Here is a 15,921-nt window from a genome sequence, read left to right as displayed (position 1 = left end):
GCGCGCGTCATCCCCCCCCCCTCCAGGGTGGGCGGGCCCGATTCATGAATGATTCATTAGGCGGGGCTCGTCGTCCGGCTTTAACCTGTTTCGGGGTGGAATGCCTTCCCATTCAGCCGTTCTACATAATCAAGATTTATTGGCTGCCTACTGTGTGCGAGACCGCGTTTTTTGCCTTGGGACTAAAGAAATGAGAAAAAGTCCCTCGTGACACTGTCTCCTAGAACCTCTGCATGATGGCGCACGGGGCTCTGTTCTCAGGCCGCTGAGACTGAAGGACAGATAGCATGTTTGGAGCCAGCGTGGGCTACACAGGGAGACCCCTGTCTGAAATAAATGGTCGAGCGTAAAGCTGGCCATGGTGACAAGTACCTGTAATTCCAGCACTTGGGAGCTGTGGGCAGGAGGATCAGAAATTCAAGGCCAGACTTGGCATACAGCAAGTTTGAATCTAGCCTGGGCTACATGAGGACTCTGTCCAAAAGGAGTAAATAAAAGAAACTCTAGAATAAGCTGGACTACAAAGTCTTCAGGGTAAATTTAATGGAAAAGGTAGATATTTAAAGAAAACTCTCAAAGGATTCACAAAATAGACATGGAGTTAGGTTAGGGTGGGATAGATAGCAGCAAGCTGGGAGAGCAGAGGATCTTTTTGGACTTGCCCATCTTCATTGGACAAACACTGAACAACGACTATGTGTAAGCACTGGCCATCTAGGGGCAAAAAGATAAGCCACATTGATTATCAAATGGCTAACCTTGTCGTGGAGATGGGCAACAGCAAACACTGGTCCTCAAAGCCAGCCTGGTCTACAGAACGAGTTCCAGGACAGCCAAGGCTACACAGAGGAACCCTGTCTCCAAAACCCAAAAAAGGAAGAAAAGAAACATATGGAAAAGCAATAGTGCCACGTTAACAGGCATCTTAAATCTAATGTCCAAGCAGGGCTGTACAGGTCATCTCCATCTTGAAAGGGAGCTTCCTGCTTCCTCCTCACATACAGCGTTTCTTCAAAGAAGGCAGTCTCAGCATCTGCCAAACCAGCAGCCTGCTCCCTGCTTCCTCCTGTCTTCTTCCTCCAGCCCCACAGTTTGTTGTTGATGTTTGGGTTTGTTTTAATTTATATTTATTGATTGTGGGGGGCAGGGGTGCATGTTCACATGTGGAGGTCAGAGTTGGTCCTCTGCATCTACCACTGGGGTATCCTGGGGATCAAACTCAGGTTGTCAGGCTTGGCCATGAGTGCCTTTATCAGCGGAAGCATTTTGAGGTATTGGTTTTGTTCTGTTGGAGACAGGGTCTTATGTAGCCCAGTCTGGCCACTAACTCACTATGTAGCAGATGGCCTTTAACCAATAATACACCTACCACCACCTCCCAAATTCTGGAGCCTCCTGTTTCTTTCTTTCCTCCCTTCCCCTCCCCTTCTGTCTTTTTTTCTACAGGATCTCACTATCTAGTCCTAGCTAGTGTGGAACAGTCTCAGCCTCCCAGTGAGTGCTGCTGGATCAGCCAGACTGCCCACACCTGAGTAAAACGGTGGCCCTGCCTGTTCTGCTCAGAACCCTGTGTGCCTCCACACTTAGAAGTCAAGGTCAGGGAAACTGGACAGGTTCCCAGGAGTTCCCAGGAGGTTCTCCTGGTCTAGGCCAGCCTTTATTAGCAATTTAAAAATTTTATTAATTAAAACTTGGTGTGGCTCAGCAGGTAAAGGTACTTGTGGCCAAGCTTGACAACCATAGTTAAATCCCTGAGACACGTAAGGTAGAAGAACCATCTCCCAAAAGTTGTCCTCTGACTTCCACATGTCAAAATGAAATGTAATAATTTCATTTATTTTGGTTAGGTTTTTCTGAGAAAAGGGTTTCTCTGTATAACCCTGGCTGTCCTGGAACTTGCACTGTAGACCAGGCTAGCCTCAAACTCACAGAGACTCATCTGCCTCTGCTTCCTGAGTGCTGGCGCCTCCATTGCCTGGCCTCTAGTCACTGCCCAGCTCTTAATTCCCTTTTCTAATGTCAGTGAGTTTTGTTCTTGGGAGTCAGCTCTCCCCTGTTACCGACTGGAATGCTGGGTTGGACCTTCAGGCTGGGCCATGCTGCCTACGACCCGACCCCCTTTCTCTTGTCGAGTTTTTTCCCCTGAACTGGAGATTAAAGAGAGCACCTGCCAGACCAGCGCTCTGCCAGTGGGCGTGTCCCCAGCACGCCCCGCCCCTTTGCTTCACTGTATTGTGAGGCAGTCTCACTAGGTTGCCCACACTGCCTGGGGCTTGTGACAGTCCTGCTGCAGCTTCCCAGGGCAGCCGCACCACCAGACCTCTTCCTCTAAAAACACACATTTGTCTTTCTGAGTCTGGCTTATTTCACTTAACATGAGTTTCACCCCACGTTTTCTTACAGGTGGAAATCTGGTCTTTATGCCAGCATAGCTTTTATTTATTTATTTATTTATTTATTTATTTATTTATTTATTTATTTATTTTGGTTTTTTCGAGACAGGGTTTCTCTATGGCTTTGGAGCCTGTCCTGGACTATCTCTGTAGACCAGGCTGGCCTCGAACTCATAGAGATCTACCTGCCTCTGCCTCCCGAGTGCTGGGATTACAGGCGTGAGCCACCACCGACCGGCACTAGCATAGCTTTTAAAATAGTAAGAGTGTATATTTAATAAGAGTGAAAAGGCCAGGCAGCAGTGGCGCATGCCTTTAATCCCAGCACTGGGGAGGCAAAGCCAGGTGGATCTCTGTGAGTTCGAGGCCAGCCTGGTTTACAGAGGGAGATCCAGGACAGGCACCAAAACTACAGAGAAACTCTGTCTCGAAAAACCAAAACCAAAACCAAAGACAACCCCCCACCCTCCAAAAAAGAGAGAAAGTCCTGGTGTTTCAGCTAGGCTCAGAAGGCCCTCCACATCTGGGTCCCTGTTTTCCCTAAGCTTACCTGCCACCCTCCCCAGCTTGCTGGCCTCCTGGCTCCTGCCTCCTGACCGAATGATCCTAAGCCTCCAAGGCCTTTGCACACAGTAAAATGTTGTCTCTGTCCTTTCCCCACATTCTGAATCTCCATGACTCACGGCCTCCTCTCCTGCAGATCTCTGCTCTTCCAAAAGCCCGTCCCTGACCACTGTAAATAAAACAGCATTCTGGGCTGGAAGAGTGGAGGACTGTTTTGTTGGAGTTCACCAGAGAGGGATAGGGGCATGCCTCAGTGGTGGAGCAAGCAGTTGCCTAGAACCCAGTAGTGAGTATTTGGAAGCATGGCTCGGTGGTAGAGTGCTTAACTGGAGTCCACCAATGAGGGTCTGGGGGTGTGGCCTACTGGGGGACGGCTTGCCTAGTTTCCATCCAGACCTCTGCTAAACAAAAACTGCCTCCTGCACCTTTGTCCATAATACTTTCCACCATTTAACATTGTTGATTCATGGCTGTTCTATGTCCTGGCTGTTTCTTCCCCAAAAATAGCAACCCACAAGGGAGGGAAGGGAACCTTTGCTACCGATTCTGTTCTAGCCCTGGCCTCTGAAGCAGTGTCTGGCACACAGAGGAAACTTACTAAATCCAAAGAGAATGAATGAATAGGCTCAAACCCACGCGGAGAGCCAGGTGTGGTAACTCAAGCCTGCAGCCCAACACTTGGGAGGATGGGGCATGAGATCTTCTAGTTCAAGGTCAGCCTGGGCTAGAGGAGACCTTGCTTAACAAAACCCAAGACACTGGCACTGTTAGGGGCCGTTGTGATAGCTCAGCAGGTAGATGATGCCAAGCCTAATGTCTTAGGGTTTCTATTACTGCAAAAAAAAACACCATGACAAAAAACAAGTTGGGGAGTAAAGAGTTTTATTTGGCTTACACTTCTGTATGATTCTTCATCAAAGAAGTCAGGACAGGAACTCAAGCAGGGCAGGAGCTGATGCAGAGGCCATGGATGAGTGCTGTTTACTGGCTTGCTCACCATGGCTGTAAGAGACTGCTTTTTTATAGAACCCAGGGCCACCAGGCCAAGGATGGCCCCACCCACAAGGGGATGGGCCCTCCCCCATCAATCACAAATTAAGAAAACGCCCAACAGGCTGGCCTACAGCCCAATCTTACGGAGGCATTTTCTTAATTGAGGTTTCCTCCTCTCAGATGACTTCAGCATCTGTTGACATAAAACTACCCAGCATACCCAATGACTTGAGGGTTTTGGTTTTTTTTTTGTCTTTTCCGGAGCTGAGGCCCGAACCCAGGGCCTTGTGCTTGCTAGGCAAGCGCTCCACCACTGAGCTAAGTCCCCAGCCCCGGCTTTGACCTGAGTTTTATCTTCAGAGCCTACACAGTAGAACATTTCTGCAAGTTGTCCTCTGACACCATGGCATGCACACACAAGCAAATGCAAAGACTTTCAAGATATTTTAATCCGTGTGTAGATGAGTACAGTGCCTGTGGAAGGCAGAAGAGGTGATCGGAGCCCCTGAAGATGGAGTTACAGCAGGTTGTGAGCCACCCAGTATGGATCCTGGGAAACAAGCGTGAATCCACTGCCAGAGCAGCAAGTACTCTTTAATGGTGTGCCAGCACTCCAAGCCCTACTATGTGTGTAATAGATGTATACACACACACATAGATATTTAGTTTCAAGACAGGGTTTCTCTGTGTAGCTTTTGGAGCCTGTCCTGGAACTCACTTTGTAGACCAGGCTGGCCTCGAACTCAGATTCATCCCCATGCCTTTGCCTCCTGAGTGCTGGGATTAAAGGTGTGCGCCACCACTGCCCAGCCTTTGTGTGTGTGTGTACATAAAATGTGTATTTTTTAAATGAGAAGGTTAAAGTAGGGCTTTCAGCAGTGGAGGGCTGCTGTAGGAGAGGAACTTGCTGTCAGGGTCTGGGAAAGGGAGAGAATGAAAGGTCAGGGACCAATCGCCTACAGCACTGTCATGAATTTAACTTTGTTGAGAAATCAGGGTGCTCCCCTAGGTTTGGGATCCGAGCAAAGGAGAAGTGTGAGAACTTACTGAAGTAAGAAGGACCCCAGGAAATGGCTATTTTTGTCTTTTTAAGGCAGGGTCTCAAATAGCTCATTCTGGCATCAAATTCCCTATTTATCTTAGGCTGGCCTTGAACTCTTGACCACCAAGCTCTCAGGAGCTAGGGTTACAAATGTGTGCAGCATCCCCTGCGTAGCCTAGGACTCCCACAGTTGGTGCAATTGGCCAGCAGCCCTCTCTGCCCACTTACTGTGTACCCTGAGATTCCCAGCCCACCGGCTCAGAAGTAGAAGCAGCAACCTAGGTAGTGAGGTTTGAATGAAATGCTGGTCCCTTTAGCAATTCCCTAACAGACACTCATGGTCATTGAGTGATAATAACGGGGTGAGTGGGGGTTAGAACGGCTGTACTTACTTAAGGAGACCTTCAGAAAACTTGGCTCTTAAGAGCCCCTCACACACCCTTCCCCATTTACAGGAGGGGCTCTTAAGAGCCAAGTCTTCTGAGGGTTTCACTACTTAAGTAAGTACAGCTGCTGGTTCTTTGAGACTGACTGACTGTGTGTGCCTACATACAGGTGTGTGTACCATGTGCATGCCCGGGTGCCCTCAGAGGACAAGAGAGAGCAGATGCCCTGCAACTAGTTATGAAGTACTGTGAGCTACCACATGGGTTCTAAGAACTGGACCCAGGTTCTCTACAAGAGCAGCAAGCGCCCTTAATCACTGTGCTCTCTCTCCAACACGTTTTTCCTTTGAGACAGGACCTTACCATGTAGCCCTGGCTGGCCTGGAACACACAGAGATCCACCTGCCTCTGCCTCCAGAGTGCTGGGATTAAAGGCGTGCCAACCACACCCAGCACAAAACTACTCTAGATTTGAAGACAGCAATGGCCTGGTAGTCAGCTTTCCACAATCCAAGATCTCCCTCTGCATCCCAGGCTGATCTTGAATTCCAAGCTGTCCTCCTGCCTCCAGAATGCCAGGAAACCATGGCTGACCCCTGTATTCCTTGTTAACACTGTAAATCTGAGGATTGTCTCCCAGGGTGGGAGCGGACAGTGGAACGTCGTAGGTGACTACAGAAACAGCTTGAAGACTCTCTCCAGCCATTAAACCAGAGCACACAAGTTTGAACTCAGTCTTTAGTCAGAGCCAGACTGAGAGCAGGATAAGATGTGGCTGTCGAGGGACAAAAGGTCATGTCTCCTCCTGCTCAACAGCTCTGGCCAGTTGCATCCTACACAAAAGCATGTCCACCAAGTGGATGCCTGGTTGTCATCCCCACCCAGAGATGGCTCCTTGACTTGTATGAGATGGCTGGTGGGTGGGGCAGCATACCAGGCCTCCCTCCCTCCACACCTGAGCTGACTTTCGAACAGCAGTCATTTATTCTGTCCCCGGGGTTGGGAGGATCCAGTTCCTGGTGCTTACTCAAGTAGGTCTGGAGGCCAGAGCACAGGGTGTGCGCCCCACCCTGGTTCACCAGGACAGGACCCTCCCAGGAATGCTGGGTGAGTGCTGGCGACAGGGAAGGAGAACAGGCAATGAATCCACTCACTGCTATGACAGATGGGGCCCCAAGGGAGACGGGAGTGGCCGAGGCAGAACATTTACCGGGTCACTTTATCTCCATTGACTTCACCCCTGACCCTGTGCACACTGAAATCACCTGCTCAAGGTCACTTGGCCAGAATACCCGGAATGTTTTAGGTGTGACATGAACCGGGTGGCTGGGAGGATGGCTGACTCAGCAGGCAGTCTGGTAGTAACCTTTGCGACCAGAACACCAAAGGCCAGATCTTCAGTCTGAAATGAACAATGATTCTCGATTCTTGTTTCTTTGGCACATCAAGGAGTTCTGGACTACTGAGAGGAACAGGTAAAGGGCTGTTAGAGGAACGAGGCAGACCACCGAAGGCTGTCAAGTGTGGCAGATGTACACACATGTACACAGTAAGGTCAGCCTCCCAACGGCTGGGATTACAGGTGTGTTCTTAGTGAGGCTGGGGACTGAACCCAAGTGAACTACAGCTGTAGTCCCAAAATTAAATCAGGTTCTCTCCCATAACCTAGAGCTCACCAAAATGGCTAGGCAGGCAGCCAGCAAACCTCAGGAACCTCCTGTCTGAGCCCCCGTGGTGCGTACCCCACATATTTTCTTGAGCAGCGAGTTTATGGACTGAGCCCCCCACCCACCTTTAAAGACAGACTGATGTAGCCAAGAGTAACTGTTAACCCTTCCCGCCCGCACCTCCCAGCCTGGCACTGGCCAGACGCCACCCCTAACCCACCCCCGCCAGCTGAGAAAGTACCATACTCTCCTTTCTAGACGGAAGTAGAATGACTTGTCAAGGACACAGAGCCTGCTCTCCTCTCTCATGAGCCCAGGGCCCCAGGGTGGCAACTCCCCAAGCCATCCACCCTCCTCAGCCTACCTCATGCTGGGCTGACTCACAGGTCAGGAAGGAGGGGCAGGGAAAGACCACAGGGTGAGGCAAAGGAGGAAGTGGAAGGGAAAGGCATGGGGGACGCCCAAGATGGGGAGGGCCTCGGCTTAGGCCACAGTTGGTTCTCTGAGGGCAGAGACAGGAGACAGCAGGGTGGTGCGAACAAGTCTTTATTCAACACAGCAGTTACTGGGAGGAGGCCATGATGCTGGACACACCTGTTGAGAAGGAGAAAACAGGGTAAATTTCGGAAGAGGGGGAGAGCCCTGTATAAAGTATCTATGTCATAGGATCGCAGAGTTAAAGTGTGTTTAACACTTCACAAGCTCCTCCCTGCCCTGGCCTGGCCCGCAGCTCTCTACTGCAGACAGAACCTTCTATGGGGTTCTGAGACTCAAACACGATGAGCACCACCTGTGGAACAGGTCAGGGTGCCCGGCATGTGCGGCACAGCTCACCGCTACGTCAGTCGCTAGAGTCAAAGTCAGGAGAGCGGGGAGGAACCCCGGGGAGGCCTTTCCTTCCTTCATGACATTCGCTCACCAGTCGGAAGAGTGAGGCAGGGCACCTAGCTAAATGCTTGTTATCACTTTAAAATCCTAGTTATTACTGATTTATTTCAAGACAGTAGTTCACTAGGTAGCCCAGGCTGGCCTCCTGCTTCCTGAGTGCTGAGACTAAAGACATGTGTTGCCACACCTGCTTTGTGTTCTTTGGGTAAGTCTGTTTACTCACTGACACTCACTGAGCTCTGTGCCTGGCCCTTGGCTGAGTGCCCTACAAGATGACCTCCTTTCACACTGCCCCTTCCGGGAGGCAGGCACCATGCCATTTCTATTGGTTTCCAAGTTAGAACAGGAGGACCAAATGACTCATGCATAAAGAACCACAGGCTGTCATAACTGGTACTGTCACTTGCCTTTCTACGAGAAACTGAGGCACAGAGAAGCAAGACTAGCCTCGCACAGGTAGCCTTCAGCAGGGGATGAGAACACCCTGCCAGGCCCTTCACAGTTCTCCCTGGGCCAGCAGCCTGCTCTCTGAGGAGGTTACCATGTCTCCCCACAGCCTGCGGACCCAGGCCACTCACTGTCAAAGTCAATCTTCTCCACGATGTTCTTGGGCTTAATGCTCTCTTCCTGGCTGCAGATGAAGATCTGCCCTGACTCGTCAGCGCTCCAGCCATACTTGCTCATCCACACTTTAAGCTGGTTGTCTGCAGGTGACACGGGCAAGGTGGAGATGTTAGAGGCAGGGAAATCAGGGCTCACCAAACCAGGCCCCCTTTGACCGAGTGCTCTAGGTTATGCCGGCTTTTAGGGCAAAGCCTGCCTTCTGGGGGCTTATTCTCCACTTGGCCACCAGGGGGTGCCACTAGCCTGTTTTTCCTTCTATTTGGTTTTCTGGGACAGGGCTTCTCTGTATAGCTTTGGAGCCTGTCCTAGAACTTGTTCTGTAGATCAAGCTGGCCTTGAACTCAGAGATCCACCTGCCTCTGCCTCTCAAATGCTGGGATCAAAGGCACGTGTGAGCCACCACTGCCTGGCCTGCCACCAGCCTCTTAGTATCTTAATCACAAGGTTTTTTGTTCTTTCATTTTTGAGACAGCGTTTCTCGTAGCCCAAGCTGGCTTGGAACCATGTGGCTGAGGATGACTTGGACCTCTAATCCTCCTGCCTTTCCCAAGTACTGGGATTATAGAGTGTGTGCTCCAGGCTGTTTCCTTTGTTGCCGGCACTTATTTATTTATTTATTTGTTCATTATTTATGTGCGTACATTGGTGTTTTGCCTGCATGTATGTCTGTGAGCGTGTTGGATCCTGGAGTTACAGACAGCTGTGAGCTGCCATGTGGGTGCTGGGAATTGAACTGGGATCCACTAGAAGGGGAGTCAGTGCTCTTAACCACCTCTCCAGCCCCTTCCCTTGGTTTCTTAGCATTTCCTTTCTATTTCTTTTAAAAAACATTTATTTTATTTATGTGTGAGTGCAAGTGTGAATGTACACAGGTGTTCCCAGGGCCAGAGAGTACACTGAATTTCTTGGTGCTTGTGAACCCCCAACCATGGACGCTGGGATCCTGAAACTGTCTTTGAGATTGAGTAGCAAATGTTCTCAACTACTGGACCTTCTCCAGCCCCCATGCTTCTTTTTTGCAAATGTTTTTTTGGTTGGGAGGGACCTTTCAAGTCCCCCTGAACAAGGCTGACCCCTGCCCAAAGCCTTCCTATGTTCTCTGTCACTCCAGAGCAAAGGCCACTAGAAGTCCTCCCAAGACCCCCATGACCACTGCCTTCTCACCCAGTCATGCAGCTCTGCTCCATGGCACACAGGCCACCAGCACACATGACAGGCAGGCTCCTGTCATAGGTTCGACACATCCTTTCTTCTCAGCGTGCCCACCTGGAGGCACTGGGCCCTGCCAAGACTGTCTGTCCCTCTAGAGTGGCCTCTGCCCTTTGCAGCACTGACTACTACAAATGCAAACATCTTGTCCGCTTTGCTCCATCTGTGAAAAGGTCTGAGCTCCTGTAGTCATGACCACAGCCAGCATCAGGACCACTGGCTGGCACTCAGTGCCTTACTCTATAGCCCATGCCCCAACTTCCTATTGCTGGGATTACAGGTGGACACCACACCTGGTGGGGGCAGCAACTTGGTTTTGAGACACTGTGGTGCCGGCTGGCCTTGAACTCAGAGATTCAGAGGGCAGCATCCTACACCAAACCCTTAGCCCCTCCCACGCCAACCACCTGGACCTTCTCAGACTGACACAAACAACAGCAAGCCTCACCAGTCAGATCTCCGAGCATCTCAGCAAGCAGCCAGCGGTCGATGTGCTGGTACGTGATGCCCACAACATGGCAGATAACTGCAGAGGTCAAAACAAAGTGTGAGAGGCTGTCCAAACACGGTCTCCAATGGAGCTGTGTGAGGAGAATTCTGAGTGCTTGGGAGAAAATGCACGAGAAGAGTTCCTTCTAAATAAGGGATGTTCTTAGAATGTGCTTTTGTGCTTCTCAGGAGGAACAAATAGGAGCAGGTTTCCTCCAGATTACACACAGCTACTCACTTTTGTTATTTGAGTTCGAGGCCAGCCTGGTCTACAGAGTGAGTGCCAGGACAGGCTCCAAAGCTACAGAGAGAAACCCTGTCTGGGGAGGGGGGTGGGGAAGAAAAAAAAAAAGTTTCCCAAGCCAGAGGTAGTGGCACAGGCCTTGGAGGCAGAGGAAGGCGGATCTCTGTGAGTTCGAGGCCAACCTAATCTACATAGCGAGTTCCAGGACAGCTAGGGCTACACAGAGAAACCGTGTCTCAAAAACCAACAACTGAAAAAGGTGCCAGCAGCTCATCTTTGTGATTGTAAAGGCTTGAACTCCTGTGAACTTGCTCATAGGACCTTTCGAAACCTTTAAATTGTCTGATGCTCTGAACAAAGCTGGCTGTTACACGAGATTTTAGTCCACCTCATTCACTGGTTCCATTCTCCCAGGTCCTCTAGAATGACAAGAGGCCATTTCTTAGGACTCTGCTACCACTGCCCCCTAGTCCCGTGGGCACTCAGACTTAAGAGGACTCACATTTTCGGACAGAGTCTTCAAAGCCAGTTATGCCTTCCAGGAGGTCCATATTTTCATCCAGGGCTTGCTGCAAAAGGAATGATGCCTGCAGTATTTAAGGGTGCTGATGTTCTGGGGGCTGAGGCAGAAGGATCTCAAGTTCCAGGTCAGTCTAGGTTACAATGTTAACTTTCTCAAAATCCAACCAATACGCCTACTGCTGGGTATGATGGCAATACCTGTAATCCTGGCACTGAGATTGAAGCAAGAGGATCAGGAGTTCAAGGCCAGCTTCAGCTACATAGCAGGTTTGGCTAGCCTGGGTACAGAAGATGTCTGTCTTTCTTTTCTTCCTTCCTTCTTTCTTTCTTTTTTTGAGATAGGGTTTCTCTGTGTTGCTTTGGGCCTGTCCTGGAACTCGCTCTATAGACCAGGCTGGCCTCGAACTCACAGATCTGCCTGCCTCTGCCTCCCGAGTGCTGGGACTAAAGGTGTGCGCCACCACCACCTTGCTACCTCCTCTCCCCCCTGCTTTTTTGCCATTATGTTTTAAAATAGTCTTGCTATGTAGCAAAAGCTGACCCTGACTTTTTTTTCCCTAAAGATTTCAGAAGGTAACATTTTATTTTTATTTATGTGTATGTGGGTGGATCTATGTGAACATGAGCACCAGTGGGTGGCTGCCCAACAAGGGTATTGGGAAGCAAATTCTGGTCCTTTGCAACAACACCTACCTTTTTCTAATTAAAAAACTTACATTATTATGTGTATGGGTGTTTTGCCTACATGTATGTCTGTGTATCATGTGCATGCTGGATTCCATGAATTCAGAGTTATGGATGGTTGTGAGGAAGAGCCCCTAACTGCAGAGCCATCTCTCTAGCCCCTGCCTGGAACTCTATCCTCAGCCTCCAAAAACTGGTACCTCAGGCAAGGGCCATCTGCCCAGCTTAGCCTCCACTGGGCAGCTACCCATATGAAGGCTGGGCAGGCAGAGGGCTCAGAGTGGATAAGCAGAGGGCTTGTTTCCATCTCAAGGCACAGGACAAGGAGACCAGGTCAGTCTGAGCCATGTGGGCACAAGGTCTGATCTGCCAATCCTGGCTCTATGTGAAGACAGAGGACAGAGCCCATGACCAGGCTGGTACCACTGCTTTTGTGTGCTTGAGACAGGTTCTCCTATAGCTCAGGCTGGCCCCAAGCTCTCCATGCAGCTGGGGATGACCTCCTGCTCCCACCTTCTAGAATTACAGATGTGCTGGTTTTATGAAGTACTGGGGGGGGGGGGGGACAGCACCCAGAGCTTCCCACATGCAAGGCAATCACTCCAGCATCCAAAGGACATTACCCAGAAGGCTTGAAAGTGACAAGTCTCCAGCAGGTCCCCAAGGTACAAGATCTGTCGGATGGGCCGCTCTTCTTGCTGGCGTCAGAAGCATTAAGGACAGTGCAGAAACCCGCAGAGGCTATGGTGTGGGTCTAGGTCACCCCCTCTACCCATCTTCTTCCACTCTCAACATCTAAAAAATACCCACTTGAGACAGACAGTGAATCTCTGTGAGTTCAAGCACAGACTGGCCTAGATAGCAAGTTCCAGGCCAGCTAGGATCATATAGCAAGACCCTTACTCAAAATAAATACACGAACAAAAATAAATTAAAAATTCTGAGCCAGCAAGATGGTTCAGCAGGTAAAAACACTTGGTATAAGCCTAATGACCCAGATCCCCAGAACCCACAGTAGACTGCCCCAAGCTGTCCTCGGGCCTCCATATGCACTCTGAGACACATGAATACCACACAGCATCTGAGGCTGACCCAGCATTGAGCTGGTCCCGGAGCAGGCACCTGGTTTTGGGGGGTATGCCTGATCCCTTCCTCTGCCCTGCCCCCACCCTTCTCCCATGCTGCCGGAAGGATACATGTGCCTGGTCGATCATACATTTGCACAGGGTGAAGTCGGTGTGGGGCAGGTTGGTGAGGGCTTTTAGCAGAATCTGGGCAGTGACTGTGGTCTGAAAGAAGGCTGGGTTGAACTGGTACCTGAGAAGGAGAACAAGAGACGTAGCAGTGGTGGCATCTTGCAAAGCTGGCTGTAGTGGCATATGCCTGTAACCCCAGGACCCAGGCAGATCGCAAATTTGAGGCCAACCTGGGCTATATTTGTACAAATGGATAAAATGATAGCCCTCGTATGTAGTGGGTATATTTGTAATCCCAGCACTCCTACAGTCAGATAAGAAACAGTCTTCTAGAAGTGTGTAGGTCAGTTAGCCTTCAAAAGCAGAAACTCAAAAAGATGGCAAGTGATGCACGCCTTTAATCCCAGTACTCAGGAAGCAGAGGCAGGTGGATCTCTGAGTTTGAGGCCAGCCTGCTCTACAGATCGAGTTCCAGGACAGCCAGGGATATGTAAAGACCCTGTCTCCAAAACAAAACAAAACAAACAAAAAAACCCACCCAATCCAAACAAAAAGGATGGAAAGCAAGAACTGAGTGCTCACAGTTGTCCTCCATACTAGCCCTGCCATGGCGAGTGAGTGCTGCACTCACACTCATGAACAAAATGAATTAAAAAGAATAAAACAAGAGCCAGGTGGTGGTGGCACATGCCTTTAATCCCAGCACTCGGGAGGCAGAGGCAGGCGGATCTCTGTGAGTCCGAGGCCAGCCTGGGCTACAGAGCGAGATCCAAGACAGGCACCAAAGCTACACAGAGAAACCCTGTCTCGAAAACCAAAAACAAAAATAAATAAATAAAATAAAACAAATTTATGCCAAATAGGCATGGCAGCTTGCCTGGAATTCCAGCCCCTGACCAAGCAAAGACTAGCTGTGCTGGTGATTCTGGGTTCAATGAGACCCTGACTCAGTGATAAGGTGGAGGAGTGACTGAAGAGGACTCCTGACACCAACCTCGGGCCTCCACGTGCGTGTGCACACAAACATGCACATACGTACATATGCACACATCTAAAAATCGAAGAAGGAAAAAGGCCACTGCCTCAGTGCTGAGAGGAAGGACACTAGGAACAGAAGAGCATGTGCTATGTGATTGCAGCTGAGCTCAAAGCAAGCGGATCTGAGCTAAGCTGATTTGGATGCAAGCAGGTGTACCAGCAGCTGATCCAGATGCAGGAAAGCAGGTGTGTAAGTAGCTGACCTAGATGCAGGCACCTGAAGCTCGACAGTAGTTACAAGGTGGGGTTTGATGGGGCAAAGCATGTGGCGAAGGGCCAGCGGCACTAGCGACATGACGTTCATTTACAGTAATTTGTCAGGCAACAGAACTGTTTACAGATATCCTTAGATGTTCCGTAGCTAATTAAAAACAAAAACAACAACAAACCCCTGCCCTGACCTCCTTGGCTTCCTAGCTTACACACCAAAGAGAAGCCACATCCTGCAGCTTGCCCTGGGCATGTGTGTACCCAGTTCCCTAATCAGAGTGGCATCCTGCTAGCTAGCTGGCATGTCAGTGGGGAGGGACAGACACTCACAACTTCAGGACAGCCAGGTTGGCCTCCAGATCATAGGCATTCTCCTTGGCCTGTGTCTCCACATACCGTTCCAGGGTCGCCAAGTTCTCAGGATTGTACCTGGAAGAGAATCATGATGGGTGAACCGCCTGGCATGGTGGTACATGCCTTTCATCCCAGCATCCAGGGGGCTGAGGCAGGACAGGAGGACTGCCAAGTCTGAGGTTAGTCTGGGATGTATGGTGAGAACCTGCCTCAAAAGAAAAGAGGGAGATAATAAGACAAACAGATGTGGGTAAACAGAGAAGACAAGAAGGCTAGTCCCATTATAGGGCTAAGGGGCTACCATTGTAATCCGTTAACCTGAAATCACCCTCTTCTTTCCTATAGCTTTAAATCTGGCCCTGGGGTATTGCTCCCTTTATTATCCTTTTAATAAGCCTACATTCATTCTATTTTAAATAATGAAGCTAGTCCCATCAACTGGATCTACCCAGAGAGCTGACCAACTCTCCAGTAAATCCTGCTCACAACTCAGACTTCTGGCTAACCTGGTTGGAGCCCTGGGTCATTTAGGATGCCTCCAACCTCGGCCAGTCTCCGCATCCTGTATATGTGGCTCAACATCTACTGACATCCTCTTGGATCTGCTTCTGACCCAGTCCTATTCTCTCCTGCCTAGGTCAATAATTCACGATTTGCCCTGGACTGGCCCTGATCACTCCTTGCTGTCACTATCTGTTGAAAAGGGGTCGTCGCTCGACTGGAATGGAAACCTAAGTCCAGGAAAGCAGGACCCGTGGTTGTCTCCATCACGTCCGGTTCCCACCGGCCGAGTTCACATCAGTGAACCTAACGTTTGATGGATGGCAAGAAGAGCAGAGAAGAGAGAGACCAAGAGACACTGAGAGTCTGTGGCGGCAGTATAAGGAAAGTTGAGGGACGGAGGGAAACTTGGAGAACTCCACCTCTTGTGAGCGTAGAGCCCTGGCCACCCCTGGCTGGCTCCCTGTCTTCTCCACCCCGCTTGGCCAGAGCGCACCCTCCAGCCGAGCTCAGACCTGTCGATACCCTTGAGCAACTTGCCCACGTTCGCTCTCATCTGCTCAAACATCGCCATGACCACTGATGCCTTCTGCAGCCCCAGCCGGAATCGAACACCAGCCCAGCGTGCAGTACTGGACGACCGGAAAAGAGATACCGGAGGCGGAAACTACGTCACGCCCTCTCTCCAGCTCCTTCAGGGAGGGCGAGGACAGGAGCTTCCGGCAGCCGCCTCGTTTTTTTTTTTTTTTTTCCGGCCACCACGTGATTTCTTCCCAGCAGGCGTCATTTTTTGCGTGCGCATTGCTCCACTTGAACGGAACCAACGGCGTGAGAAAAGGCTTAGTCTGCCTTAATACGCAGGCTCCGGAAGGCGGAGCTAAGCTTTTCCCGGGCCGCGCAAACCTTGTGCTGAAGTT

The 15,921-nt window shown here is 50.3% G+C and overlaps 1 protein-coding gene across 1 annotated transcript; it reads right to left on the bottom strand.

Annotated features, from left to right (window-relative positions):
- Positions 1 to 7,574: 7,574 nt before the first annotated feature.
- Eif3k (eukaryotic translation initiation factor 3 subunit K) lies at positions 7,575 to 15,729 on the bottom strand. The gene is made up of 8 exons (XM_036189220.1): positions 15,520 to 15,729; positions 14,480 to 14,578; positions 12,902 to 13,022; positions 12,329 to 12,403; positions 11,002 to 11,068; positions 10,215 to 10,292; positions 8,512 to 8,637; positions 7,575 to 7,639 (listed from the first exon to the last, which is right to left on the bottom strand). Exons 1-8 carry the CDS (start codon positions 15,576 to 15,578, stop codon positions 7,608 to 7,610), a joined length of 657 nt encoding a protein of 218 aa, XP_036045113.1. The 5' UTR covers positions 15,579 to 15,729; the 3' UTR covers positions 7,575 to 7,607.
- Between the last annotated feature and the right edge of the window lie 192 nt (positions 15,730 to 15,921).

The sequence above is a fragment of the Onychomys torridus genome, chromosome 1 (genome assembly GCF_903995425.1).
Source record: "Onychomys torridus chromosome 1, mOncTor1.1, whole genome shotgun sequence".
Taxonomy (NCBI): Eukaryota; Metazoa; Chordata; class Mammalia; order Rodentia; family Cricetidae; genus Onychomys; species Onychomys torridus.
Note: the sequence above shows the minus strand (reverse complement) of the source record. Positions and strands in the feature narration are given on the sequence as shown.

What these genes read in the sequence shown, in the direction of transcription:
- Eif3k (XM_036189220.1), bottom strand. Translation starts at nt 15,578, where the DNA reads ATGGCGATGTTTGAGCAGATGAGAGCGAACGTGGGCAAGTTGCTCAAG. An exon ending in GTCACTTTCAAGCCTTCTGG is followed by an intron (nt 11,069 to 12,328) that starts GTAATGTCCTTT and finishes TTCCTTTTGCAG; the next exon opens with CAAGCCCTGGATGAAAATAT. An exon ending in TGAAGACTCTGTCCGAAAAT is followed by an intron (nt 10,293 to 11,001) that starts GTGAGTCCTCTT and finishes TGACCTCTGCAG; the next exon opens with TTATCTGCCATGTTGTGGGC.